This window comes from Apodemus sylvaticus, chromosome 3 (assembly GCF_947179515.1).
Source record: "Apodemus sylvaticus chromosome 3, mApoSyl1.1, whole genome shotgun sequence".
In the NCBI taxonomy this organism is placed as follows: Eukaryota; Metazoa; Chordata; class Mammalia; order Rodentia; family Muridae; genus Apodemus; species Apodemus sylvaticus.
The window spans coordinates 156,774,174-156,802,146 of NC_067474.1; the positions used below are offsets into that span (position 1 = coordinate 156,774,174).

Here is a 27,973-nt window from a genome sequence, read left to right on the forward strand (position 1 = left end):
GGACAGCCACGATAAAAGAGCTGCAGATGGCTTAGAACAGTGTTCACAAGCTTCTTTGGTCGTTTTACTGGTCTTTAAAACTAGCACAGAAAGCAAAATTCCCCTGCTACTGGTGAATGGCAGTAACATAGGTCACTGCTTAGAACAGAGATGTTGCGACCATGGTTACTATATTGCCAGAAAGTTACAAATATTACTAACAATTTGAGCTATGAAAAAGACTCCAGGGGGGGAAAAACTATGTAACGCAGGAAATTAGTAATAAAGGTAGTCACAGTAAATCCTCATAGCTGTCCTCAAATACTATGTTTTTCTCTGCTACCAGATACCTGATGGGATCACACCTCCTACCACATTAATTTTAAATGACATATGCCGATATGAGTGTGGCCAGTTAATGCCACATATCAAGACCACAATCCCTTGTTCCTATGTAACTACAATAGGACAACACCACAACAATCCACAAAGTATGCAGCAAAAACCAGCAAATCCATTGGGGCTGCGCTACGCCACTGAGCTGGGGAGCTGATTGCTACTCTGCAAAACTGAGTCTACCTGGGCTGCCACAGTAAGAGGCTTTATCCATCGACAGCTGCTGACTGTGAAGCTCCTCTCTTCACTCTGGAATGACCACCTCAGTGTTTTCAGTCACAAAATGGGAATTCTAACGCCTGCATTTCATGGGTTGTTTTACAAGAGGTGAATATATATGTATATTCTTACAAAGAACTTGGCAACTGTGCTAAGAACTAAACAAATACAAAATGGAATTAAACTTTGCATATCTACGCTAGGCTTCATTGAGCCTCTGTACACTGCGCCACTGAATAACCTAGGAAATAGGAAAATATCAGAGAGATGATCTCTAATTTATAATAGTCTAAGATACACAAGAAAAGAGTGGTAATTGCTTTGGCTTTACAGTGAGTTTAGTAGGATGTAGCCACATTGTAAGCCCGGGAGCAACTGTACAGGGTTAGTGTGGAATGCTAAGGAGGAAACAAAGAACAGCTATGATGTAAAAACAGAAAAAATACGACATGAGGGCACAGGTGACTGACTGCCAGCTACGCACAGCAGTGAGGAGGGACGAGGACTCACCTGCACAGCAACTATGCTCCTTCTCGGGACGAGAGAGATGGCAGGTGAGTGGGTACTCAATGAGAAACAGGGGAGAGCGGGAACAAACAATAAAGAACTCATGTTCTGGGGGTGTATGGAGCCCCAGAAATGGCTGCACAGGGATAGCCTAGCAAGCTACCTCTTGAGGAGGAACTTGGAACACACCAACACAAAAGAGTGGTGCACACAACATGGGCATGCTCTGAGCACTATCACCTGTCCCAAGGGTTCTCATAAGCAAGATCATCCCGGTGCCTCAGCTGGCTCATTCGTGGGAAAGAAACAAGCCTGTGCTAGTGTCTCAGAGACCACAGCCATCACAGGACAGACAGCTCTGACAGCTGAGATGCTAATCATTTCCTAGAGAGAAAATTCCACCCAACCATAATTAAAATTAAAATTAGGATTTTAATTACAAGTTGGTCTTGCTCAGGTTCAAATTTTATTTCAATCTGAATTGCATTGTGTAGTTATTTGGAAATTTGGAAATTTTTAGTACAATAGGAGTGATAAATGCAGAAACAAAGACTATAAACCACACTGAATTTTTTTCATTACAAGAACAATTGTGGATGAACATGATAATGTTCCAACTCAATAAAGAAATTTAACTGAAAGTGCTAAAAGTTTTAGTCAGAAAATATGGAACAGTTTTATGATCAAACCAAACCTTTCCTTACTGTCAGACTGTTTCAATCACACAGGTCAGAAACATGCTAGGCATTATAGTACACTGACTTTCCTCCTGACCCTGGGCACTCGGCAGCAAAGGAAGCCCTGCACAAACCTAAGATTAAAACTTGTCAGAAGTAACATGAGATTGCTAAAGAGCCAAAAATTGAAATGGTTGTTATTACACCTCTTTTGAAATAGAATAAAGTCTAAACACGCGTGAAATCTTATAGACTCTTTAGGACATGAGAATCTACTCACAATTAAGCCTAAGCTTACTGTCAGCTCCTCAGATAAATGCACGCAGAACACCACACCAAGATTCAAATTCCACTTGGGGAAGTCACCATCACTCCGCCCAGAACTGACTGAACTAACAAGCCCCAGACTGCAGAAAGGCCAAAGCTCTGAGTGACCATTAAGAATCAATCTTAAATTAGGAAAATAAATGAAATACATACATAAATATACCTCTGATGGATGACCCCCAAAAATACATTCTGATTCTTTCGTAACCCCACACCATTTCAAATATAAGCTGCCTTCAAAAGCATGTCAGTAAATCTTCCACTATTAATGGAGACCATGTGCCCATGTGCTCGCCAGATTCGTGTTTATGAGGTACAGTCCTGTGTGTTAAAATAAACTGATTATTGATAATGAAAGCAATGAAAAAAATTCAAAATGACCAACAATTTCACCTCTCTCAATGCAACATGGGACAGAATTTATTAAACTTCATCACCTCATGAAATTATAATTGTGCTTTCTAGTTAGAAACACCTGGAAATGTTTTTTATGTATCTAAAGTTTCAATTGATAAGACAGAAAATGTTTTCAAGTTTTAAATGTTTTAAGCTATGAGGTAAAAAAAATTACATAGTTATATTTTTGTTTTCACATCTTTAAAAAATTTGCTTATGAAAAATTTTAGGATACTGTTTCTGACATCCATACTGGTTTGGGTTTTTGTTTTGTTTTGTTTTGCTTTGTTTTGAGACAGGGTTTCTCTATTCTGTAGCTCTGGTTGTCCTGGAACTAGCTCTGCAGACCAGGCTAGCCTCAAATTCAGAGATCTAATTGCCTCTACCTCCCAAGTGCTGGGATTAAAGGCATTCTTATGCAATCTTTTAGGAGACTTTCTGACATCTGTGTCTATAACTGTGAGAATCAGACCAAAAAGAAAAAGAAAAAGAAAATTGCTCTATAATACATTAAAATCACATATCTAATACCATTTATCGGATCACCCTTGAGGTTACAGAAATAACCCACAGCAGAATAGTTTAATCTCCCAGTAATCATACATACATCCTCCTGAAAAAGAAAACATCTTATATTTCAGTATCTGCATTCTATACTTTATACAAAAGACTTTCAAGAACAAGATACTTGAAGGTTTGTTTGAGCAGTAGTGTGTCTAAAAATGATTTTTAATCTCATAAAATTACAAAATAAAAAGTTCAGAGAACAAAAGATTGATTGATATGCACCAAACAAAAAACAAAACAAACAAACAAACACACACCACAAAAACCCCAATTCTGAGTGCAGCAAAAGAGGAGTTAAAAAACAAAGTCTGAGCTAAAGTTCCTAAGTTAGTCTCCCTCCCATAGGACCCAAAGAAACACAACCCACATCGAGCAGTGCACATGCTATACCACACACAACTCACACTACGAAGCAAAGGCAGAGGGATAACAGTGTTAGGAGACAAAAGCAAATACCCAAGAGGAAGGAAAGAGGGAGAGAGAGAGAGAGAGAGAGAGAGAGAGAGAGAGAGTGTGTGTGTGTGTGTGTGTGTGTGTGTGTGTTGCTATCTTTAAAAATCAATAGCTTGCCTAACATCTAGGTCATTAATTTGTATAAATTTTTATTTTTAAACTCACCTGATGCATTTTCAATTCCTGTTGTGTTCTGTAAAGATACACACAACAAAGAAACTTCCTTGATTACATGAGCCCTAAAAAGAAAAACAGACAATTGTAATATTCACCTGCCTATAAGTTTACAGTGATTTAAAACCACATATGAACTACAGAATGTGCTTCAAGGGCTATTCATAGTCCATGCCAGTCAATCTCAGTCTACACTGACAACTAACTTCTCAGATTCATTATAACAATAAAAGCCCTTCTCACTAATCCTTACTAAGATTTCAATGTACTCCATAATCAAAGCAGTATCATCAGAATGACATCATATTTTTTGATTAGGAATTCTATATTCCTTGGGAGAAATAAATTCGCTGTGTTAGTAGTCAGAAGCACAGAGCCTGAGGAGGAAGTGGTGCACAAGGAAGCTCTTCCTCCTCTGCTCTCAGCACCTGCTGCATGCAAACACGATTAGAGCCCACTACTGCTTTCCAAGCTCCTGAAGCAGGAAGGCGGATTGACGAAGAAGAGCCACATGGAACTCTCTTCAAAGGGAAGAATACAAAGCAGACAGTACCATGCAAAGGCTTTTTTTAAAAGGTCTGGAAAGAGCTACAATTATATCTCTACAGTGTTACGTTTGACATAGCCAGACATGACGACAAAAGTTCTTCTTGTAAATACATATGGCATACAATCATATATAATAATGCAGTCAACCACTGATCACATATACAATGAGGATGCTGAGGTTGTTGTATTATCTCATGGTGTAGCACTGGTCTCAGCAATGGTGTACCAGAACATGTATGACATTCAGAAACAACTGCCCAGTGATACAACATACCCTTAAGTAGTATGTCACTGTATTCATTTCTAAATAACAATCTACTAGAGAAGTGTGGTATCATATTGTGATTCCAGCACTTAGGTAGAGACAGGAAGATTCAAAGTTCAAGGCCAGCCTGAGCTATATAGCACTGCTATCTTTAAAGTCAATGCAGGGCTGGAGAGATGGTTCAGTGGTTAAGAGCACTGATTACCCTCCCAGAGGACCTGGGTTAGATTCCTAGCAACCACATGGTGGCTCACAACCATCTATAATGGGATCTAATGTCCTCCTCTGGAACACAGGTGTACATGCAGAGAGAACACTCATATACATAAAATAAGTATTTTTTTAAAAGTTGATACAGATGGTTGTTTCCATATAATGTATGCCATTATAGGCATGATGGTTCATGTCTGTAATCCCAGCATTTGAAAAGTTGAGGCAGGAAAATCAGGAGTTCAAGGTTACCCTGAGCTAAAAGAGACAGCATCCAAAAAATAAAAATAAATTAATTTAATTAAGAATTTAAAAAATAAATTAAAAAATAAAGCTACAACATATGCTTCAAGTGAATTTATATGGTTCTTATATGCAAATTATAACAATTCAGTAGACTCTCTGCTGAAGCATTGTAAACGTCTCCAGCAAGCACATATAAACATACTGTAACGTATAAGAGACCACGAAATATATTTCTCTCACTTTTTCATTGATCTACAAGACATCGCCTACATGGTAACTGCCTGATGTGACTATAAATTACACAAGGGGCATATGATGTAATGACACACATCTTAAGACCGGAAAACTAAGAAGGAGCAGTGCTTTGATGAGCTATATTCTTAGCTGGTTCTAAGGGAAGTTGTCTTTTTGTTCTTTCCTTGAGCTGTTGAGAATGGCTTTTAACAAGCAAGGTATTATATTTAAGTCTGGACATGTGTATATGAACTAATTTTGGTGTTTACTGTGCTCGAGGAATGTACTCCTCAGTATGCCATCTTGTCACATGGGTCAGTTCAGTTAAGCCAATATAAACTCTCAGAATATTCAATAGATAAAATGTTAAGGTAGCAGGGCAATTAATCCCAGCACTTCAGAGGCAGAGGCAGGCGGATTTCTGAGTTCTGAGTTTGAGGCCAGCCTGCTCTACAGAGTGAGTTCCAGGACAGCCAAGGCTATACAGAGAAACCCTGTCTCGAAAAAAAACAAAAAAACAACAAAAAAAACCAAACAAACAAACAAAAAAAGGTTAAGGTAACTTAGGGGCCACCCATGGAATCAGTCCCTTTAAAGAAGTGGTTGGTTCTCAACCCTCCTAATGCTGCAACCCTTTAATACAGTTCCTCATGTTCTGGTGGCCCCAATCATAAAATTATTTTTGTTGCTACTTAATAACTGCAATTTTGATCCTGTTACATGTCATACTGCAAATATCTGTGTGTTCCTATAGTCTCGGGCAACCCTTGTGAAAGGGTCATCAAGCTCCCTACCAGGGGTTGTGACTCACAGGTTGAGCACTACTGCTTTAAAGTTTAAACCTGAGCATCTTTCTCATAGACATCCAATGTAACCTTCCCCAGGATACATACAATAAAGTAAATAAGCAACTGCCCCAACAGCCTGAGACTTAATCTGTTATCCTGTGTGACTATGGCTCTGGGGTATGAAGAATTACTAAAGCCCATGGTCTCTCAGATATACATACCTGACCCCCACACAACGTTCACTGGCTACCATCAGTTTCTCTAGGACTGTGTGACATCTTAGGCTCCAGTTTTCTCTAATCTTCTTCAAACTTTTACATGTGAGTTTATAAATTCTGCCATGGGAACTTCTTTGAAAAATGACAAAAATGCTGCAACAAACTATAGTATTTTGCTGAGAGCTATCTGGAAGGTAAGACTCCTGTGTCATTTTTCCTTAGTGTCATTTTTCATTCTCCTAAGATTCACAGCATCACTATAACAATCACATATGAAGCTTCTTCCAGGGACAGCAGGCCTGTAGCATTCTCAAAGGCTTAGTTTGTTTTGAGGGAAGCACTGGCATCTTTAGCTTCAGACAGACTGAGAAAACTTGGCCATTGTGTACAAACCTGGTTCTTGCTATTATAGTTAATGGTGTAGTGCTGCTGTTTGATTTTGTTTGGGTTTATGTTGCTGTAACTTAACAGTTTTACTGGGCTACCAAGCATAATGTGATAGTTCAAGAGTATTTGTGGACTGAGAGATGATGGCTCAGTGGTTAAGAGCACTTGTTGCTCTTGCAAAGGATCCAGCTTCCATTTCCCATACCTTAAAGTGGCTCACAACTTTCTGTAACTCCAGATCTAAGACCAGATCTCTTCTGACCTCTGTAAGCAACCATATATGCACATACACATACATGTGTATATGTACACAGACATACATGCAGGCAAAACACTCATCCACATAAAATGAAATAAATCTTTTTTAAAATATTTATTTTATGTATATGAGCACATATACAGCTTCTGTCTTCAGACACACCAGAAGAGGGCATCCAATCCCATTACAGATGGTTGTGAGCCACCATGTAATTGCTGGGAATTGAACTCAGGTCCTCTGAAGAGCAGTTAGTGCTCTTAACCACTGAACCATAAATCTTAAAGAGAGTATTTGCCATACTCATAGAGTTGTGCAACCGTCACCACAATCCACAGACATCATTGTCAGCACAAAAAGAAACTTTAGAAGTGACAACACCTGCCCCAAATTCTACTCCTGAGCCTGCAAAATCAGCAACAACTAACACACTTCCTGTCATATATATTTATCAGTTCTGTGCATTGCACTTCGTCAGGAGAAACCATGTCAATGAATGACCTTAGTGGGCTTTATTTTACATCCCAGAAATTAGGCAGCACTTTGTTTCACACAAGAGGGTAAGCGTCCCTTCACCTGCGCACTGTTCCTCCCATCCTGAGCACCAATGGACCATGAACAGGGAAGACCCCGCCCTCTAGAGAAGAGCCTGCAATGAGCACATACAGAAAATACCTGGAATGTGGAGAAAGTGCTGTACAGAAAAGCAAAGAGCATCCGGATCCAACCTCTGGCTGTCTTCACACCTGCCAATCCAACAAGCTGCTCTAGAAACAGAAGAGCTGCGGCCTGAGAAGGTGTGGGAAGAAAGAGGAAGAATACCTGAGACACCAGAATATGAACTCGAAGTCTACAAGATGGACACTGCTTGCAGGTGGCGGTGTCAGAGGCAAAAGACAGTACAGCATGCTGGTTTGGCATGGTGAAAAGGATGGAAGAAGTGACGGGGTCCTGGATAAGTTTACAAACTAGAGCCTATAACTTCAGCTTCTAGGTTAGAGATGAGTTATGAAAGAAAAGGCAAGTAGGGATGAACCTAGGGTCCCCGTGCTCCCAGAAGGGAGAAGGTGCCTGCTGCTTCCAGGGATGCTGCCCTCCCTTTGTGGCTGGGTTGCAGTTGGTTTCCCCTCTGTATTTCACATTTGTCTACTTTCCTTTCCTTACCCTTTGTAGTTGTTAACCCACAGGCACAATTCAAATAGCAGAATTATCTGCTGACACTGGACAGATAAAACAGTACAGTGCTTAAAACATTTCATTTTTTGATGCATTAGTTTAATAAATGGCAACTTTTTCTAATAAAAAACCCTACTATGTAACTGGAATTGGTACACGATGAAGCGCAGTCTAAGACTTCCCACACCTCCCCCTCCACGTCCAAACAAAAACCCATTCATCATTTCTTGTTGAAGAAAATAAGGATCTTAACCTTTTCTTTTCTCTTTTCCTTTCTTTTCTTTTCTTTTCTTTTTTCTTTTCTTTTCTATAAGACAGAGTTAATCCTGGCTGTCCTGGAGCTCACTTTGTAGACTAGGCTGGCCTCAAACTCAGAGATCTGCCTGTCTCTGCCTCCCAAGTGCTGGAGCTAAAGGTGTGCAGCACACCACTGGCTTACACTGTCGCTCCTTCTTTTAAAAGTTCACTACATAGCCATGTTCATTGGACCCTCTTCTCTGTCATTTCTAATCCTAACCATTAAAAACCACACCTTTGTAGGTAAAGGAACTTGCTGCCAAGCCTGATAGCCTGAGTTCAATCCCCAGAACTCAAGTGAATAGAAAGAACCAATGCTTCCCAGTTGTTCTGATCTACATGAACATACAGACACACACACACACACATACGAGAGGGGGGCATGCAAGCACCCATACATAAATATTCACAAATACAATAACTAGATGTATCTTTTAAAAAAATTATTTCAGCCGGGCAGTGGTGGTACATGCTTATAATGCCAGCACTCTGGGAGGCAGAGGCAGGCAGATTTCTGAGTTCGAGACCGGCCTGGTCTACAGAGTGAGTTTCAGGACAGCCAGGGCTATACAGAGAAACCCTGTCTCAAAAAAAACAAAAACAAAAACAAAAACAAAAAAACAAAAAACAAAAGACAAAACCAAAACCAAACAAAACAAAACAAAAAACTGCTGAGCCATCTCTCCAGGCCAGCAAATTCTTTAATACTAAAAATTCAGTGCTAGTGATTTTCTATTTGCTACAGAATACTGAAAGCAGATAGCAAAGGTAAACAGAGAAGCATTGCCCCTGCAAATCTCAACCGTCAACCTGTGACTCACAGCATACATAGACCCTTGAAATGGTACAAGCTTCACCTCCACCTTAGGTTTCTAAAGTTCTAGCCACATGCACACACTTACTTTATTTTTAGATTTACTTGTTTTATTTTATGTATATGGGTCGGTTTCACATGAATGCATGTATATATCTTGTAGGTGTTTGGTACTCACAGAGATCAGAAAAAGAGTGTCAGATCCCTTAAAATTGGAGTCAGGGATGGCTATAAGCCAAATCTGAGCCCTCTCCAGATGCAGTAAGTGACCTTGGTTACTAACCCTTCTCTCCAGCAACGTTTTTTTAAAACAGTGTCTAACCTAGGCTAAGAAAAGAAAACACTCTGATCCTGCCAACTCTGACTTCCGAGTGTCGAGTGTCGGGATTAAAGGCGTGTACTGCCATGGTTACTTTATGGAGTGCTAGGGAAGACGTCCAGGGCTTTGCTATGCTAGGCAAAGTCTAGAAACTTGGCCACATTCAGCTGTACTTTTCAAAGATATTGTTTTCAAATTCTGGAACAAATCATCCTTACCAATATTAACCTGTTAATATAAGGGTGACTTGATTATTGAAGGTCAGTACCAAAAAAAAAAAAAAAAAGAAAGAAAAATTACTGATTTCTCCGTATCAAAACAATGTGAACAACTGGAAAGATGCTCCACAAACCTGAAAATGTAGAGAAGTGGCTCTTTAACCCCGGGTGTGCGCAGACACTTATCCACGCCCCATCCTCTGAAAGCAAACCAATCTAGGGGAAGACACGCTCACACAAACCAAACAGATGTGACTGATCATGCCGTCTTTGTTCACATGTGCAAACTTGGTACTTTTACAAAACTATGGAAAAAGCAATTACTTTTAAAGTACTGGTTTATGTCTAGGAAAAAGGAAGAATGATGAAAATATTTAATATATTCAACCATAAATCACTCGACTATTTTTAAGACCAGCTTAGATCTTTTGTTCTTATTTGAAAAATACTGTAATGAACTCTAAACTGTTATTTTTAAGTTACATTAATATATTGCATACATGTGTATACATGTATGTAGATGCATGCTTGCCATTGTGTGTGTGGGGGGGGGCAGAAGACAACCTGCAAGAGATAGTTGATTCTCTCCTTCCTGAAAGTTCCAGGGACCAAACTTTAGTTGCCCAGGATAATGGCAAATGCCCTTACTTGCTAAGCCATCTCTCTGGCCTAAAAGTCATGTTTCCCACATGTGAACCAACAAGTGGACAATTACTTGACGTGTATGACTCTGGAAGCTCCTGGGCACAGCATAAAACAGGCATAAGTATGCTGTGCTAGAGTTAGATCAAAACACAAGTAAGGAAGAGGAGGCCCAAAGAACCAGAACACTGTGCTGGAGTTAGACCAACAAACAGAGACAAAGCAGCATAAGGGAAAGGTTTGAAAATGGCACTTTGTGGACTGGAGAGACAGCTTAGTGGTTAAGAGCACTGGCTGCTCTTCCAGAGGTCCTGAGTTCAATTCCCAGCAACCACATAGTGACTCACAACCATCTGTAATGAGATCTAATGCCCACTCTGGTGTGTCTGAAGACAGCTACAGTGTACTCATATAAAAAGAAAAGAAAAAAAGAAAAGGACACTTTGTGAAAGGAGTCTCCGAAGTGTACATGATAAAAACAGGCTAATCACTACAAAGTGACTCTCATGGCAAATCAGCATCATAGCAGCCCATGCTAGAGAGAAGAAGCCTTTAGCTCTGCAGAGTCGCTAACCATGGCTCCCTCTGACCAAAAGACTCTCCCAACTCAGAAACTTAGAAACGAAAACATCAGAACCATGCCAACTCCTCAAAACCAAACTTGATTGATTTACAAACACTGTGAGAATCCTCAGGATCCCTACCAGGTGGGTGGTACTACCAGGCCATACTGCTGAAACACTGCGCATACAACACCTGCCTGCCGAGGAATTTAGTCAGAGAAAAATGCATCTGTTTACCTTTTCTCAAAATAATATAATTTCACAAATTACCTAGTTTCACCCTAAAAGACAAAGCTCTAAGTTTTTCTTTGTATCTTGAAGATAAAAACTACACTAGTGGCTTGTTGGAGGCATGTTTGCACGCACTGCATGTGCAAAGTTGTACAGTATCTCCAAAAAGAAAAAAAATAAGAAATGGGGACAGTATTATCGGGTTACATTGAGTGTAGCAAGAACAATACTGAAATAAGCACCACTTTAAGAACAGGGAGAGTTGTCTGTTTCTGTGTAGATTATGAAAGCAGGGAGATTAAGCAAAAGCTGGTATGGCCTCTGGTGAAGCCTCTCTTTCTCTCTCACCCCCCAGAATGACTTCCATCCAATCCCAAGGTGACAGAACAGATTCTAGAGAGGCCGATCAATCGCCAGCTTGGCCTACAGGACACGTGAAGAGGCATAGCGAGCAGGCCGCTGACAAGAACCTTCAAGTGTTCTCTGACTTCAGCAAACTAATTCCCATCACAGCCCAGAGCACCAACACAACTGCCCAGAGACCTAGGTCCCTGACTATGTACAGCACAAAGTATTCTATGACACGAACCTAAACAAGGAATGGGGACCTGGCAGGGAGGGAGGGAGGGGTGCTACGGATGCTGACCACTCTCTTTCCCTGTAACACATGAAAACCAGAGTCTCCTCTTCCTAAAGCTAAGGAAGAAATGAGAAAAATGGGGCTGGTTAAGAGCTCTGCTTAAAATATGTAAGTTAGAGGGCTGTGAGGTCAACAGCCCACAGCTCTAGAGGGCCTTAAGCAATAAAACACCATCATATTAAAATGTCAAGTAGGAGACTGTTGACATCATAGGAAAGTACTATAAATCTTCACATAGACTTCGGGCACCCAGGGGTTTCCCAACCAAATGGAATTTTTTTTAACTTTAAAACAGTGGTTCTTAACCTGTGGGTCACAAGCCCTTGAGGGTTGAATGACCCTTTCACAGGGGTTGCCTAAGACCATTGGAAAACACAGATATTACATTACAACCACAATTATGAAGTAGCAGCAAACATAATTTTATGGTTAGGGTCACCACAACACTGAACTGTAATAAAGGGTCACAACATTAGGAAAGTTGAAAACCATTATCTTAAAATAAAATGGGCTGAGTAAATAACTCAATTGATAAAGTGTTTGTTGCTGCACAAGTATGAGGACCTGAGTTCAATCACTAGCACCCTTGCTTAAAAAGAAAAACAAGCCCAGTGCTGCAGTACACAGGCATATAACCCAGTGCTGATACAGTGCCACAGTACACACACATATAACCCAGTGCTGAGACAGTGCCACAGTACACACACATATAACCCAGTGCTGAGACAGTGCCACAGTACACACACATATAACCCAGTGCTGAGACAGTGCCACGGCACACACACATATAACCCAGTGCTGAGACAGTGCCACAGTACACACGCATATAACCCAGTGCTGAACAGTACCACAGTACACACGCATATAACCCAGTGCTGAGACAGTGCCACAGTACACACACATATAACCCAGTGCTGAGACAGTGCCACAGTACACACACATATAACCCAGTGCTGAGACAGTGCCACAGTACACACACATATAACCCAGTGCTGAGACAGTGCCACAGTACACACACATATAACCCAGTGCTGAGACAGTGTCACAGTACACACGCATATAACCCAGTGCTGAGACAGTGTCACAGTACACACGCATATAACCCAGTGCTGAGACAGTGCCACAGTACACACACATATAACCCAGTGCTGAGACAGTGCCACGGTACACACACATATAACCCAGTGCTGAGACAGTGCCACGGTACACACACATATAACCCAGTGCTGAGACAGTGCCACAGTACACACGCATATAACCCAATGTTGAGACAGAAGGATCCTAGGTGCTTGCTGGCCAACTGGTATAGTCCATCAGCTAGCTCGTTAAGTGAGAGACCTCTCAAAAAATAAAATGGGCTAAGGAAATGGCTCAAATAAGTAAAATACTTATTTGTCACACAGGTGTGAGAACCAGAGTTTGAAGTCCCAGAACTCATATAAAAACTGGGTACAGTAGCAGCAATCCCCACACTTCCACACAGAAATGGGCAGTAGAGACAGAATGGGTCCCTGGAAGCTCACAACCTCAGACCAGGTGAAAGGTGAGTATCAACACCAAAGTCATCCTCTAACGTCCATCTGTGCCCACTTGGCTGCACCTATGAGTGCAAACATGCACATGCACACGTGCACACATAATAGATAAACAAACAAGCAAGCAAACAAACAAGCAAATGAAAATTCTTCACAAAACATTACACCTAAACTGGGAATGTACCTCAGTGAAAGAGTACTTACCTAGGAAGTATGAAATAATGAGTTCAATCCCAGCACTGAAAGGGGGGGTGGGGAAGAGAGTTCATTAATCCATTAATGGACTAGCATCCATTAATTAAAAAGGAAGTACCTGCCCCTAGAAGCATTGTAGTGTGGCTGCTGTGTTCTATATGTGTTAGGCGGTAGAGAGGACAGAGGCTATGTCTATGCTCAGTGTTCTGACTGATGAATATCTAAATGATTAGTAGTCTAACATTCCTTGAGAGCAGGCAAGCCTGAGAGGACCACCAGTCTAGTACTGCACGGGCCTTGATGACTCCCAGGATGGGGAGCACGTCAGAGACTAGAAAAACCCTGCCTGGCCCTGAGGCCCTGGGTGGGAATGAGCCCAAGACAGACCCTCACATGCGGTCACTTGAGGTCACTGGGCATGGAGATCACTGGCAGGAGGGCAGAGCAAAGAACAAACCCGAGATGACCACCAGACCAGTGCCACAGGACTTAGACAGGGAGTTACCCTAAAACAACCACTAGTCGGGCTCTGTGAAAGCCTGGGGGTAGGGGGGACGACACCATGCCCAACATGACCCCTGCCCAGCACCATAATTCTTAAGCCAGGGTCCTCCTGAGATAACCCCAGACACTCAGAGAGCCCAGGCACCACTAAGAGGAGCAATAAGTGGTGGAGAATGGAAGAGTAAAAGAGACAGAAGGATGTGGGCACATCAAGAGAGGCAGACCTAGAGACTTGAAGGTACCTGTTGTGAATAGCTGGTGATGCCACCTGGAACCATGGTGGGGTCCTAGCCTGTCTGCCACTGGAGGGACCACGCCTGGGTCCATAGCCCTGCAGCAGCAGGGATCTGTTACCGCCCTCTTCCCTCATCCCTTGCCAGCTATGACAAGCAGAAGAGCTGGAAGAACTGACCATGTCCCTCACCAACCGCCAACACTCAGGAGAGTGGGCCCTGTACGTCGCCAGGCAGCAGTGCAGAGCTGGCCTGGCTGGGGGTGAGGAGGTGCTGCTGGTGACCCAGACCCAAAGGCATGCGGGCGTGAGGGCAGGAGAGCTGGTGGGCTCACAACTCAGATACTTATCCAGGTTATCTTTGAGTTGGCTCTCCTCAACATCTATCCCACAGATGAACTTTCAGAGTGCATGAGGGGCCAATCCTACAGATCCAAGGCTACACAATCTCCATGACACAGGGCAACAACAGGCCATCCAACAGGAGGAACAGTAGGGTCAAGTATCAGATAGAGTAGCAGAAGCCAGAGGCCATGTGCAAGGCATTGCAACGAACATGTGCGAGCAAAGAAGTGTGGACCAAGGGGTAGACTATGGGACACACTGTGACACACTACAGCTCCCATAATGAGACTTTTTTCCTCTGATGTGTGGGGAGGGAGAGGTTGCAAGGGTGGAGAGCAGGTATGGAGAGATTGGAATGCATGATGTGAAATTCACAAAGAACCAGTAAAAAGTTAAAAAAAAAAAAAAAAAGGAAAAGGAAGTCAAATTAATTCTTCACTAACCCTCAAACTTCAAGCCTCAAAAGAATGTCTAAAACAGGGAGCGATGTGATTGCTCACGCCAGAGTTAGCCTACAAAGTTGTGGTTGATCACTTTGAGTGACCTTTTTCCCGTCAGAGTTCCCAAAACAGCACTACTTTTGTGGTTAGACTCTGAAACGTGTTCAGGACTCTTGCTTAAGAGTTTCCTGAAAAGCAAACAGACATGGTGAGTGTGGCACCAAATCCAAATTTCTCCCTAAGAACCCACTAAGTTTCATTTGGTCACGCTTCCAACACGACATGCAGCCTCCAGGTCTGTCTTACATACTGCACAATGCAAGCCAACTCATCTCACACGTGACTCACACCTATGATGGGCATCCTTACACTACAGGTGAATGCCTGAGAACTGCGGCCTACACCAGACATCCCCACTGACACCGTGCTTGGCCAAGGAACTGGCCACATGGACATCACAAGGTTCACCTACCACTTTAGTGACTGGATTTCTTTTATTTGGAGAGGGAGTTAACTTGTATAATCTGAGGTTGGAGGTTCACACTATAAATGTGCAACACCTGTTCTCAAGACCACTTCAAACAGTAGCAGTACCTACTGTTTGCAAAATGTATATATACACTGCTCTACAGTTTAAAAAGGCCTTAAATGCACAGTTGTTGTGGTGGTGGTGTTTAAGAAAGATGCATTTCTTCAAAATAACTTATTTGTAATTCTCAATTCAACATAAAAGTAAATGTCTAAGAATTTATGATAAAAACATGAGAAAAGTCTCTTCATATTGGTCTGCTATTTGCAATAATACAGTATCCCCGATGCAAGAGTCTAGGAAGTGAGAACAAACAGGTGGGACAGTTCTGGGGGCTTTGGGTTCCAGGTTAAGTCTGAACTTGACCCTGTGGTGAGTGTCCTAGCTTGCATTCTACTGACCAAACTAACTTAAGGAGGAAAAGGTTCATTCCATCTCACAGCTCGCCGTCCGTCACTGAGGGAAGTTGGGACAGGCACTTACACAGAGGTTATAGAGGCATACTATTTACCGGTTTGTTCATCGTGGACCACCTGTCTAAGGCTGACACTATCCACAGTGTACTGGGGCCCTCCCACATCGATTAGTAATGAAAAAAAAGGTTCCACAAACACACCCACAGGTCAACCTGGCAGAGGCACTTTCTCTACTGATATTCCCTCTTCCCAGATGCTCTTAGCCTCTGTCAGGTTGACAACAGAACTAAGCAGCACCAGAGGGCTCCCAGACAGTGCTGCCCTCTGCTCGCTCCCAGGCTCTGGAGATCCATCTGTAGGATAGATAAGTGAGAAGAGGGAATGCTGGAAAGCAGGGCCAGCATCACCTACAGGAGGACAGATGTCTCTGGACAGTCCATTAGGAAGGTCTCATCCACTGGGAGGAGCAACAAGGCCTTGCTGACTGAGGATAAACCATATATAAACAAAATAAAGTCTCATATTTAAGGAAAATGTAAGCATAGAATAAGCAATTAAAGCGTAAGCCACACAGGATAACAAGATACAAAAAAAAGCAGTGGAAGACAAGTAGAAACTTAACAGGAAGCAAGAAGGGATGGTGACTGTCCCCTTGGACCGGGACTACCAAGGAGGGCCTTGAAGACATTCGCAAGCCAAGCAGGCGGGGCAGGGCTGGGACTGAGGTGGAAAGGGGTGAGCTCCACGTTGGCATCTGATGCTCAGAAGGCAAACATTCCCAAAGAAAGCTACATCAGTCAAAAGGGGAAACCGGCGCCCGCGGACCGGCCTAGAGGTCAGAGATGGAGCCACAGGCAGTTTTAGTCTCACAGGGCACCTCAAGAAGAGGACCGCCAAGGGCAGGAATGTGTCACAGTAAGGAGACGCAGGCCCTGACTCTGGAAAGCACAGGACTGACTGGAGGACTCACTCATACTGCATCTGGGAGAGAAACATCCTAGTGAAGTCTAAGGACAATTCTCTCAACAGCAGTTACGTTCTCCTTCAAGACCTACTGCGCTGGAAATATCTAAGAAAAAATGCTAGTTTGTCAAAATATAAAACTACTTGCATTTTTAAAATTTTCTTAAATCATATAGTACATGTGTGCGTGTGTGTGAAGGCATCACAGGTCAAAGGGACAAAATCTGGGCATTCTCTTTCCTTCCACTGGATCCTGGAGAGCCTTAACATACTAAGCTATCTTGCTGGCCTTGCTTGCCTTGTTAGCTTGCTTCACCTTGTTAGATCAAAATACCTCAGTGAAAGGAAAAAGTAGTATTTGTCCCCAGTTTGCAAACAGTAACAGGTCAGAAAAAGAGCCGGGCAGTGGTAGCACACACCTTTAATCCCAGCACTTGGGAGGCAGAGGCCAGCCTGGTTTACAGAGTAAGTTCCAGGACAGCCAGGGCTACACAGAGAAACCCTGTCTCAAAAAAAACAAAACAAAACAAAACAAAACAAAAAAAAAGAAAGAAAGAAAGAGAAAGAGAAAAAGAAAAAGAAAGAAAGAAAGAAGGTGGGCGGAGGTGGTGCACACCTGTAATCCCAGCACTCTGGGAGGCAGAGGCAGGCGGATTTCTGAGTTTGAGGCCAGCCTGGTCTACAGAGTGATTCCAGGACAGCCAGGGCTATACAGAGAAACCCTGTCTCAGAAAAAAAAAAAAGTGAAAGAAAAAAAATGAAAGAAAAGAAAAGAAAAAGAAAAAGAAAAAGAAAAAGAAAAAGAAAAAGAAAAGAAAAGAAAAGAAAAGAAAAGAAAAGAAAAGAAAGACAGGTCAGAAGACACACACACACAGAGAGAGAAAGAGAGAGAGAGAGAGAGAGAGAGAGAGAGAGAGAGAGAGAGAGAGAGAGAGAGAGAGAGCTATCTGTGGTCCTGTGATCCCATCATTCTGCATGCTGAGGTAGGGTTCTGCTAAATAATACAGGGCTATATGCAAACAGTATTTCCATGTCTTCTAACATAATTACACATCTAAATTTAACCCCAAGAGCCTTCCTTTTCAAAACTTCTACTTACAAGTGTATCTTAAAGAAGTGTAAACAACACTTGCTGAATTATGGCAAAGTCTTTAAGTCAGAAAATCAATCTGAATGTCATTTTTATGCTTAATTATGCATCGTCTGAATAAGGTCTTGAAAAAATATACAGGATTCATGCTGAAGTATATATACAGGTTTGGGGAAATCTCACAGTCCTTTTCAAGTTTTGAGTGTGTCATTTAAATTTCCCATGAGAAAAAAAAATTTCCCATGAGAGTTTAATAAAGTCTTAGAAAAACTACATGTAAATACATATAAAATGTATATGTAGGTTTTACCAATTTCCAGATGGGCTGCCCACAGCAATCAAACTAACATTCCCACTTAACTTTACACATTTCAGACAAGCTGTGCCAAGAAATAATTCAGCTCTCTCAAAGCAAAGCCTAACATGTAGTTTGGTTTTTTTCACCAAAATAGCTGAGAAATATAGATTCAGTGAAACTTTTTTTCACATGTTCTAAGGGGCTAGTACAGGACATGAACCAAGATGCCATTAATAAATACTACACAGAATTAAGGGGGGAAAACGCATGCTTTTATCACTGCAGTTACTAGGTTTACTATATACAATGACTAATGCATGCTTCATGGAGGTGGAAGAAAAGGAAAAGCACTCCTTTACTGCATTGAAATCGTTCAGATATTCTTGTAATTAAGAAAAACCACTCAGTACCAAATATGGCGTCAATAGCAGATTTTTTTCACATGTCATATTTAATGGTGCATTTGCAATATTATTTCACAGCCTAGATAGATAGATAGATAGATAGATAGATAGATAGATAGATAGATAGATAGATAAATAGATAGATAGATAGATAGATAGATAGATAGATAGATAGATAGATAGATAGAAACCACAACTAATACAATTTTAACTTAGAAAAATTACAAATAAAGATTAGGAGACATATTTTCTCACCCAGCAGAAAATACTTTAATGACATGTTTTCCACGAAAACACATTAAAGTGAGCATTTCAAAAGTAAGTCTCCTTTCCTTAGAACAAATTTCAGGGCATAACTGCAACTGGTTCTTTTGGGTTTTTTGTTTACTTGTTTTTTAAAAGGAGAAAAAAAATAGAGTTTAGAAAAGTATGGTTTAGCCAATCTTCAAGGAGTTGCTTCAAGTCTCATGTTCTCAAAGAGTTATTTCTGTGCTATTCAGCATAATGGACCAAATGCTTAAATTATGCATTGACTTTATGCAAAATTATTTAAATTTTATAATAATTTAATCTGCATGCTGGGACTGCTGATCCCATGTCATGAAAACTTCATAGTCCCCAGGCTATCTCACACTGCCACGTTTCTTCCCATAAATGGATGCCAATGCTCAACTATGGAAAGTTACTCTACAACCACAAAAACAAAAGCTAGAAGAAATCTGGATGGGAAGACAATTCCCTTCTTCAAGGTATAACCCATAGCATCTATCCTCAAAGTTTTTTGAGATACCACGGTTGCTTCTGTGATTCAACCACCCAACAAAGGAAGTTTCATTTAATGAGGTAGTTTAGAATCATATGATTTTGTCCCTCCTAATGGCAATGTCTGGTGACTTCACAGCTTGTCACAACTGAAGGAGGGACCACTGGCATCTTGTGAGGTGGAGAAGCTGCTAAGCATCCCACCACGAACAAGAGGGACACCCCACAAAGACTAATCCAGTCCAAATAGCTGCATCAGAGTAGCTAAGGAACACTTTATTGTAGCTCAGTATGCTATCCCTACCAACAGACTCTGTAGGTTTTCCCTGACCTGCTCTAACAAAATCATCTTTTTAGCTCTAACTAAAACTTTCTAACTTCAAAAGGCATGCACTAGGACATAACGCCAGGCCCAATACCAAACACTGTAACTGCTAATAGGCAGCATACAAATTATGAAGCACTAACTGCACGCCAGCAGGTGCTATCCCCTTTGCACCCAAAATTCCCTGCAGATGCTCTCTGCGTGTGCGTCAGACATATCCCCTCAAGGCCCACACACGCTTTACTGGAGTTTTCTAGTAAGAGTTGCACATTTGCTATTGGATTTTTCCCCTCTACATATATTAAAACTAACATGGAAATAGAAGACATGAAAATAGCGAATCATCCACAGTGCTCTCTACCCTGGAAACTGTGATTTAAACGACCCCTGAAAGGTGTCTAAGTCAGATCTAAAGTTGAAAATATATCAGCATTCTGGGGGGGGAAAGTCCCATGAATAAGTAAATAGCCAATGTAAAATAATCATCAAAAGAATGTGTGTACAGATAAGTGTGAGCTACAGACACCACAGAGAAAACAGGGAGGATACTTCTTAGGCAGCTGAAACAAAAAAAAAAAAAAAAAAAAAAAAAAAAAAAAAAAACGTATAGTCAGACACTATGAAGAGATTTTCCAGTTTTCACATATTAAATAACTGCAGAATTCTAAAATTCGTAATAGAGAAAAAAACTTCTGAAATTTAATGAAAAGAAATGTCAGACTTTAGAAGCCTTACAAATCAATGTGGACTTTGGTTGATGACTGATGGCCCATCCACGTATCAGACAGCCATTAAATACCAAAATTAAAGAACAGTTAAAGACATAGCATAATGGAAGACAAGCTACATCAATACACACAACATATCAATTCTCTATAACTATTATACAGAAGTGGATGCTTCCATAAGTAAATATATGTGAATAAAGGAATACAAGCCAGGGACTAGTGACAACCTGCTACAATGTTAACAATGGCTATCTGAGGAGGCGGAAGTTTATGGCCGGTTTCTATTCCTTCTTTGTGCTTTTCTGTTTTCCAACTGTCTTGCACTGAGACTGTTTTGCTGTTTTGTGCTTACAGAGCTAATACATTATTACAAAGTTACACCTTATTATCTGGAGCACTGCATAGAAAATTAAAAAGCAAAACAAAACCCTCAAACCTCAATGAAGCCAACTCTTCCATCAACAAACAGCAAACATTCATTGAGCATTATCATTACATTCCTGGTTCTAAGAACTTTTTAAATGCATAGATGGCTTTAAAGAGGGGGGTGGAGGGAGGGTCGAGCCCTGAAATAACACCAAATACGGCTGAGTGTTGCTTCTGACAATGGATTTACAGCTCTAGTGCCACAGCTTGAAATAAAGGGGGTTTATTAAATGGTCTCTGAACGTCTTCAAAGCTATGCTGAGATTTCTCATGAAAAAGAATTTTCACCAAATAAAGTGTAAGGAAGTTTGGAGGGTGGCGGCTGCAGGCAATCTCAAAAACAGAACTCTACGGGGGGGGGGGGGGGGGAGGGAGGAAGAAAACAATATAATAATGTCTCTCAGATATTAAGAGTTCTTCCTCTTAATATCTGGATGCAAACTTCTAAAACCTGTTTTCTAATACCACCATGGGCAAAATGATCAAACTGTAGTTTATGCTATTGTAGGTTAAAAAAAAAAAAAAAAAGAATCATTGGGAGGTCGTCTTTGCTGTGTATATTAAAGAATAATCCTGAAGCAAACAAAAAACTTTGAGATACGTTTTAGTCATGTTCTGCGGACATTTTGTATTACAAACGTCCCCAGGTTTGATTAAAGGATCCTAAGAGCAAGCCATTGGAATTCAGCAAAAGGCAGTTTGGGTGTCAAATACACCCAAATCCTCAATACATTTAACATGGGGGTGGGGGAAAAACCCCATTTCTCTAGGTGCAAATTCCAGCTGGGTAGTAAGGGGCAACGGGGCTTCCCGGCTATCTGTGGGATTCTTTCCCCAGCTCGAGGCTAGACCTAACGGTACCAGGCCATGGGCCGGTGCTTCACGCGTGGATCGTGGTGTAACGCTGACCTGTAGGTGTATTTCATGTCTCACTTGTCACCCTCGGAGTCATGGTAGATGGCTCTTTTGACCAACCCAAACCAGTCCTATGTATGTTAGTGCACACCTGTGACGCATGCACATATGCACCAAGTGGGTCGATGGGGACACTCGGGAGACCACTGGCAGGTTTAGAGCACACGGAAACTACACGGGGAAACACAAAGGCTCGAGGCACGGAACTAAGTCGAGGATGCAGATGCGCTCAGGCGCTCAGCCGGGACACAAAAGAGCAGAGATCAGCGCAGCCCTGTGGATTGGGGACCGCCCGGGGCCCACGTGCGCTCCCCGCCGACCCCGCAGCCGCACACCCCGAGTCCGCCGCGCCGCCACAAAACGGACCCAAAACTTGGCCGCGGGGGACTAAAGAGCCGCCGGGCGGGAGCCTTCGCGCCGCCTCTCGTCGGCGCCCGCCAGCGCCAGTCACCGGTTCCCGGCGGTTCGGAGGAAGCTCGAAGGGGGCGCGTCAGCCCGCCCCGCAGCCCCCTCAGCGCCCGGCCCGGTCGCCCCGGCCGCGGTGGCCACACTCCTCACTGACACCAAGGGACATTCCTCGAGGCCCGCCCGCCCGCCCCGGCTCCGCCGCTCCTCACCAGAGCGCGACGTGCCAACGCTTCAGCGAGCCCAGAGCCGCAGCCGCCGCCGACGCTCTGGCGCCCGCGGCCGCGCCGCCGCCATCTTGGCTCCGGCCGGAAGTGACGTCGGCACGGCGCCTGCAACCCCGACCCCGACCCCGCGCGTAGCTCGTGGCCTGCGACCCCCCAAGGAGCTTAGCACGACGGCCGGGCGTGACCCTGGCCCACTGTGTCGCCCTCTCTGTCAATCACCGGTTCACCCACGGCGTTACCTTGAAGGGAAGCCCCAGTCGCCATTGCCGGGTCTGCCTGACCACTGTAGAGTTATGGCTGAGGAACTCATAGTTCTTTAGAGAATCCACCTCCCTTTAGACGATCAGGGCCGACAGACATGGTGGCACACACTTTATTCCCCAAACTCCAGGCAGAAACAGGCGGATCTCCTTTGAGTTTGAAGCCAGCCAGATCTACATAGTGAGGACCACACCCTGAGACCTTGTTTCAAGCAAACAAGAGCCTCTGTCAGGCAAATAGACCATTTAAATTGTGTACAAAGGACCAGTATAGCCACATACACTCACAAAAAACCCGAAACTTCAGCAAAGCAGATGCAACTGGAGGCTGTATTCATACCTTACCAGGAGGCATTTGCTAGCTGCCAGCCGTGGGCCTAGGTCAGTGCCAGGACTCTGTGGTGGAGAACATGGCTTTATCTTGCCCTTGGGAACTGAGTCACTATTTACAAACAAGTGGGCTGGAGGTGGATTGGGTTGAACTCGAACCACTTCTGACATCCCAGGAAAGAGGTTTGAAGGGAACACCGTTGCCAAGCAATCTGAAGCTGAGGAGAGATGAAAATTACAGTTGTCACATCTAGATGGTACCAAAAGCCGTGAGTGCTTCAAGATAAAGCTATCCTCTGAAAAGAAAGGAAAAATCTAAATATAGTGGGCTCTGTTAGTCCTCTGTGGAAAGGATCTAAAGAATAGATAATATACTATGTTCCAAAGTGTCTCCAAGACTTTGGAAAGACCAGACAAGTTCATCAAATGTACCTGTTGTTTAGAAAGCATATCGATCGACATGGATTGTGGTATACTCGGTAAAATGTTTGTGATGTGCGTTGTTGACAGGTGAAGACAATGTCACGTGTTGTCTAGGTCCGGATCACTACAGAGGCCATGGAGAAAGGAAATAAAACCTCAAATGTTGGCTATGTCTCTCAGTATTCAAAGAAGCGTTTATAAACCTAAGAGATACATGCAGCCATGTCACTAGAATATAGACTATGATTATGATACAGGCTGCCATTGGAATTAGCACTCTTGATTAATGCCTTACAACTAAACACATACATCAAAATCATCTGAGGTAGCGTAGGAGAAAAAAGGAGACCACCAAACTGCCACAGTCATCATTTTAAAAGAAAATTTATATGCCACCTGGCATCCAAGAGAATGCAAAAGAAAAAAAACAGGGCACTGTCAAATCAAAAAAATGACACAGTAAAACCAGAGAGCACCATTCCAAGAAGCCAGTGGCTGTTCCTCCTGTCTTTAATCGGAAATGGCAATGCCTTTCCCCCCTGGGGCTACTGTTTCAGATTTGACGTCTTAAAACAACAGAAATTTAATCTCCTGCAAATGTAGAGGCTGGAGTCCAAAATCAGTATCAGTAAGCTAAAGCTAAGGTGTCAGTTGGAGCACACTTCCTCTGAGGCCTCTAGGGGAGACTGTTTCCTTCTTCTGGCTTCTGGTGACTGTCAAGCTTCTGGGCTTGTCACTATGCCACCCAACTCTTCAAGGCCAACATCGTCACACTCCTTTGTAGGTAGTGAAATTTCTTTCTGTTCTTCCTTAATACGTATACTTGCACTGAGGATACCCAGCTAAACCACAGTTGATCTCTTCGCTGCTTGGTCATATCAACAGAAGTTCTGTATGAGGTAATGCTTGAAAATTCAAGGGATTTAGTTGAGGTCACATGCTTAGGAACGATTATTTAGCCTACCACACTGAGTGTATCTTTGGTTACTCTAAATACCACCTCTAACCAGCCATTGTGTACTTTTAATCTGTGTATTTTGTTTGAACATGTTTCAATTCTCTAAACTGTGATACTTCCCAGACTAAATGATACATTTTATAGTTCATCTGTTTAGTTAAAAAAGACAAAAGCTTTCGAGATTACAATGTAATCTCATCAGTGATGATCAGCTGTGTGTATACTAAATACTGTTGGTTTCCTTCTTTGAAATGATAAAATGCCTTATTAATGAAGGAGGGCAGGAATTGGGATGCTTTAATCAGAACTCGTGGTCTGTTTATTAGGAGATGGAAGTATACAACACACTCACTATCATGAATGGAACTCCATGCTGCACAAATCACCTGGCTCAGCTCTGGTCACTTTTGTGCATTATGTATTAACGTGGCACATGCTACGCTCAAAACCCAGAGCAATGTCTAAGCTCTAAATAGATAATTTTTATAGGGGGAAAATGGCATCTCTCTGACTCTCAAAACGAATAAAGCAGTTATGTATAGCCCAGACACTGTATTTGTTTAATGTGATTGTAATTAAAATCATGGCAATTTCTATAGAATTGTCCCTTAAAGGATTAAAAACTTTATAGCTAGGACCAAAGACTTTAAACTACAATATCAGTGACAATGTAAGTGGACTTAAGAATCCCTGAAAGACAACACCTGTTTCCTGCTAGTTCTGTTCTAGACACTGTACATGGATTGTGTCCTGTTGATGATAGCTTTGTGTGGGGAGCTCATATACAGCTGTGGGAACTAAGGCCAATGTAGATGAAGTCATTGCCCAGGTAAGAAATGAAACCAGGTTTTTAACTTGCATAGTTCAGCTCCATAGGAAGCAACCACCTCATCCTTGGTGCACATACATGCATCGACACACACACACACAAGAGCTAGACCAGACCAGTAGTCATTGTGGGCAATTATGCTTCCAGTCAGGAAGGTGCGCCAGGGCACTGGAGACCAAGACACTGTCCCAGCTCTGCAAGAATGTGGCTAGAGAACTGGACTTAGCAAAAGCAGCTTACAGCACAGTCCGAGCTTAGAACTGCGCCCTCCTGCTATTGCCGTGCTATAGGGGAGGGTGTCTTTTACAGGTATAGGTATGTAGTGTGTTATGTGCTTTGCGTTGGGTGTCTTTCTTGTTTGCTCTCCACTTTGCTTACTAAGAGTCTCTCACTGAACTTGCAGCTAGTATTCAGCTAGAAGTATTCAGCTAGTTTAGCTAGCAGCCAGCCTTAGGAGATCCCCTGTCCCAGCCCCCAGGGTACTAGGATTTTTGGTGGACTGCTACAGTCACCTACCACTTGCATGCCTGCAAGAGATCCAAATGCTAAGCCTCCCTCTTCTTCTGCAAGTACTTTATCAACCCAGCCAGCCTCCTGCCTGCTATGGGTGTTTTACTTTGTTTTGCTTTGCTTTGCTGTTTTGTGCTATTTTGTTTTGAGACAGTCTCCTACGGCCCAGACTGGCCCCAACCTTACTAAGTGGCTGGAGATGACCCTAAATTATCACTCCTGCCTCTGTCTCTAGAATTATAGACACGTCCACCACACCCAAACTCACAGGCAAACACCACCACCACCACCACCACCAAAAAAACATCATTTTTTATAAAGAAGAATGACCAAGTCAGCTCAGTCAGTCAGTCGACAGGGTCTCCAGTGCAGGAGAGATGATTTAAAAAAAAAAAAAAAAAGACAGACAACTTTGTAGCATGACCCCAGCCAGTTCTGAGGCTGAGGCAGGGTTATTGTTTTCCAATCCACTTTTATAGCATTTTAATTACATGCACGTATTAAGGGCCAGTAGTACAATGAGGAACCAAGCAAGGACTAGTCAAGGAACAAGCAAGACAATAAATACAAAGCCCTGTGATCACTCTGGTGATCACTGCTTCTAAAGATGATCAGGATGTCTGAACCTACTTCCTGGTTCTACCCTAAAATCAGATTCTTGTCTGGGATTACTTCTTTGTCACAGACTAATGTCAGATTCCTGCCTGGACTCACTTCTTTGTCATGCCCTAATGTCAGATTCCTGCCAAGCAGCCCATTTCCTTGTCCTTGGCCAATGTCAGACTCCGGCCAAGGGGCACCCCAAAGGCTCTCCACAGAAGAAAAGGAGGACTAGAGAGATGGCCCAGCAGTTAAGGGCCCTGTCTTTTCTTTCTTTCAAAGACCAGAGTTCCATTCCCAGCACTAACACAGCAGCTCACAATAACTCCAGTCCCAGGGGATCTGATGCCCTCTTGGGGCCTCTGCAGACACCAGGCATGCACCCAGTGCAGGCAAAACACCTCTATACATAAATAATAAAATAAATATATTTTAAAATAATCTTTTTAAAAAAAAACTAAGAACAAGGCCGGGCAGTGATGGTGCATGCCTGTAATCCCAGCACTAAGAGAGACAGAGGCAGGTGGATTTCTGAGTTCGAGGCCAGCCTGGTCTACAGAGTGAGTTCCAGGACAGCCAGGGCTATACAGAGAAACCCTGTCTTGAAAAAACCAAATCCAAAAAACCAAACCAAAAAAACAAAACAAAACAAAACAAAAACAAAAAACTAAGAATAAGTCCAACATGATAAAATAACAATTCTAGCAAGAATAACCTTATTTTATCCCAAATGAAGCCAGATGTCGAGTTCTTCATTTTTCCTTTGCAGCCTTTGTGCCAAAGATGTTAATGAATGAGTTAAGAGGCCCAGTCGTTTCCAACACAGCTGCCCCTCAGTAGCTTTCTTCCCTTCTTTCTCAGAAGCTGCAGTGCGCAGAGCTCAAAGACCTTCATAGTTTGCTCCCAAGAACACAAAGGGAGGCTCCATCTCTGCAATCCTCGAGTGCAGAATTAATTCACTAACACACCACCACCACGACAGCATGAATAAAACATCCCGCGCTGATAACAAAGACGAAGTGAAATGTTTTCAGCGGGAAATGGCAGCACTGTGGGAGGAAGCAGAAGATAAATCAGGTGCCCAAATCCGCAGGCCACACAGAGGTGGCCACAAGGGGAGGTCAGTTTTCTTCCTAGGGATGGAAGCTGTGCTTTCTGCATATGAGGGGTAACTGCAGACAGGATGACCTGTCATCTACCTACTGGTCGGTTTTTGTACACATCTTGGGCATAAACCATCTCTACACAGGGCACCACTGCTACAAAGGTGCTGTCAGCTGTCTCTAGAGCCCCATGCTTTGGAAATGCATGCTTGTTTTTTGTTTTTGTTTTTGTTTTGCTTTGTTTTGTTTTTTGCTGTTTTTCTGAGTGTCTCTCTTTCTTTGGGGGAGGTTTGGGGGGAGGTTGTTTTTTGTTTTTTTTTTTGGTTTGGTTTTTTGTTTTTTTGTTTTTTTGTTTTTGTTTTTCAAGACAAGGTTTCTCTGTGTAGCCCTGGCTGTCTGGAACTCACTCTGTAGACCAGGCTGGCCTTGTATTCAGAAATCCTCCTGCCTCTACCTCCCAAGTTGCTGGGATT

General features: G+C 42.6%; 1 protein-coding gene and 1 non-coding gene across 7 annotated transcripts in view; one reads left to right on the forward strand and one right to left on the reverse strand.

Moving 5' to 3' along the window:
- Positions 1-22,568, reverse strand: part of Prdm2 (PR/SET domain 2) — a 103,499-nt gene extending 80,931 nt beyond the window's left edge. For 3 of the 6 annotated variants that reach the window (XM_052177978.1, XM_052177980.1, XM_052177981.1), the window contains exons 1-2: positions 7,524-7,625; positions 3,687-3,760 (exon numbers count right to left, since the gene is read on the reverse strand). In XM_052177978.1, coding sequence (XP_052033938.1) covers positions 3,687-3,695 — 9 coding nt within the window. In that variant the 5' untranslated portion in view covers positions 3,696-3,760; positions 7,524-7,625. Of the gene's footprint in view, positions 1-3,686; positions 3,761-7,523; positions 7,627-22,472 lie in introns of those variants that run through there. The other 3 variants (XM_052177979.1, XM_052177982.1, XM_052177983.1) reach the window with 3 other exon arrangements.
- On the forward strand, positions 13,596-13,723 carry LOC127681939 (small nucleolar RNA SNORA17). Its single transcript, XR_007977276.1, has one exon. It is a non-coding gene; the product is annotated as a small nucleolar RNA SNORA17 (small nucleolar RNA).
- Positions 22,569-27,973: the final 5,405 nt, after the last annotated feature.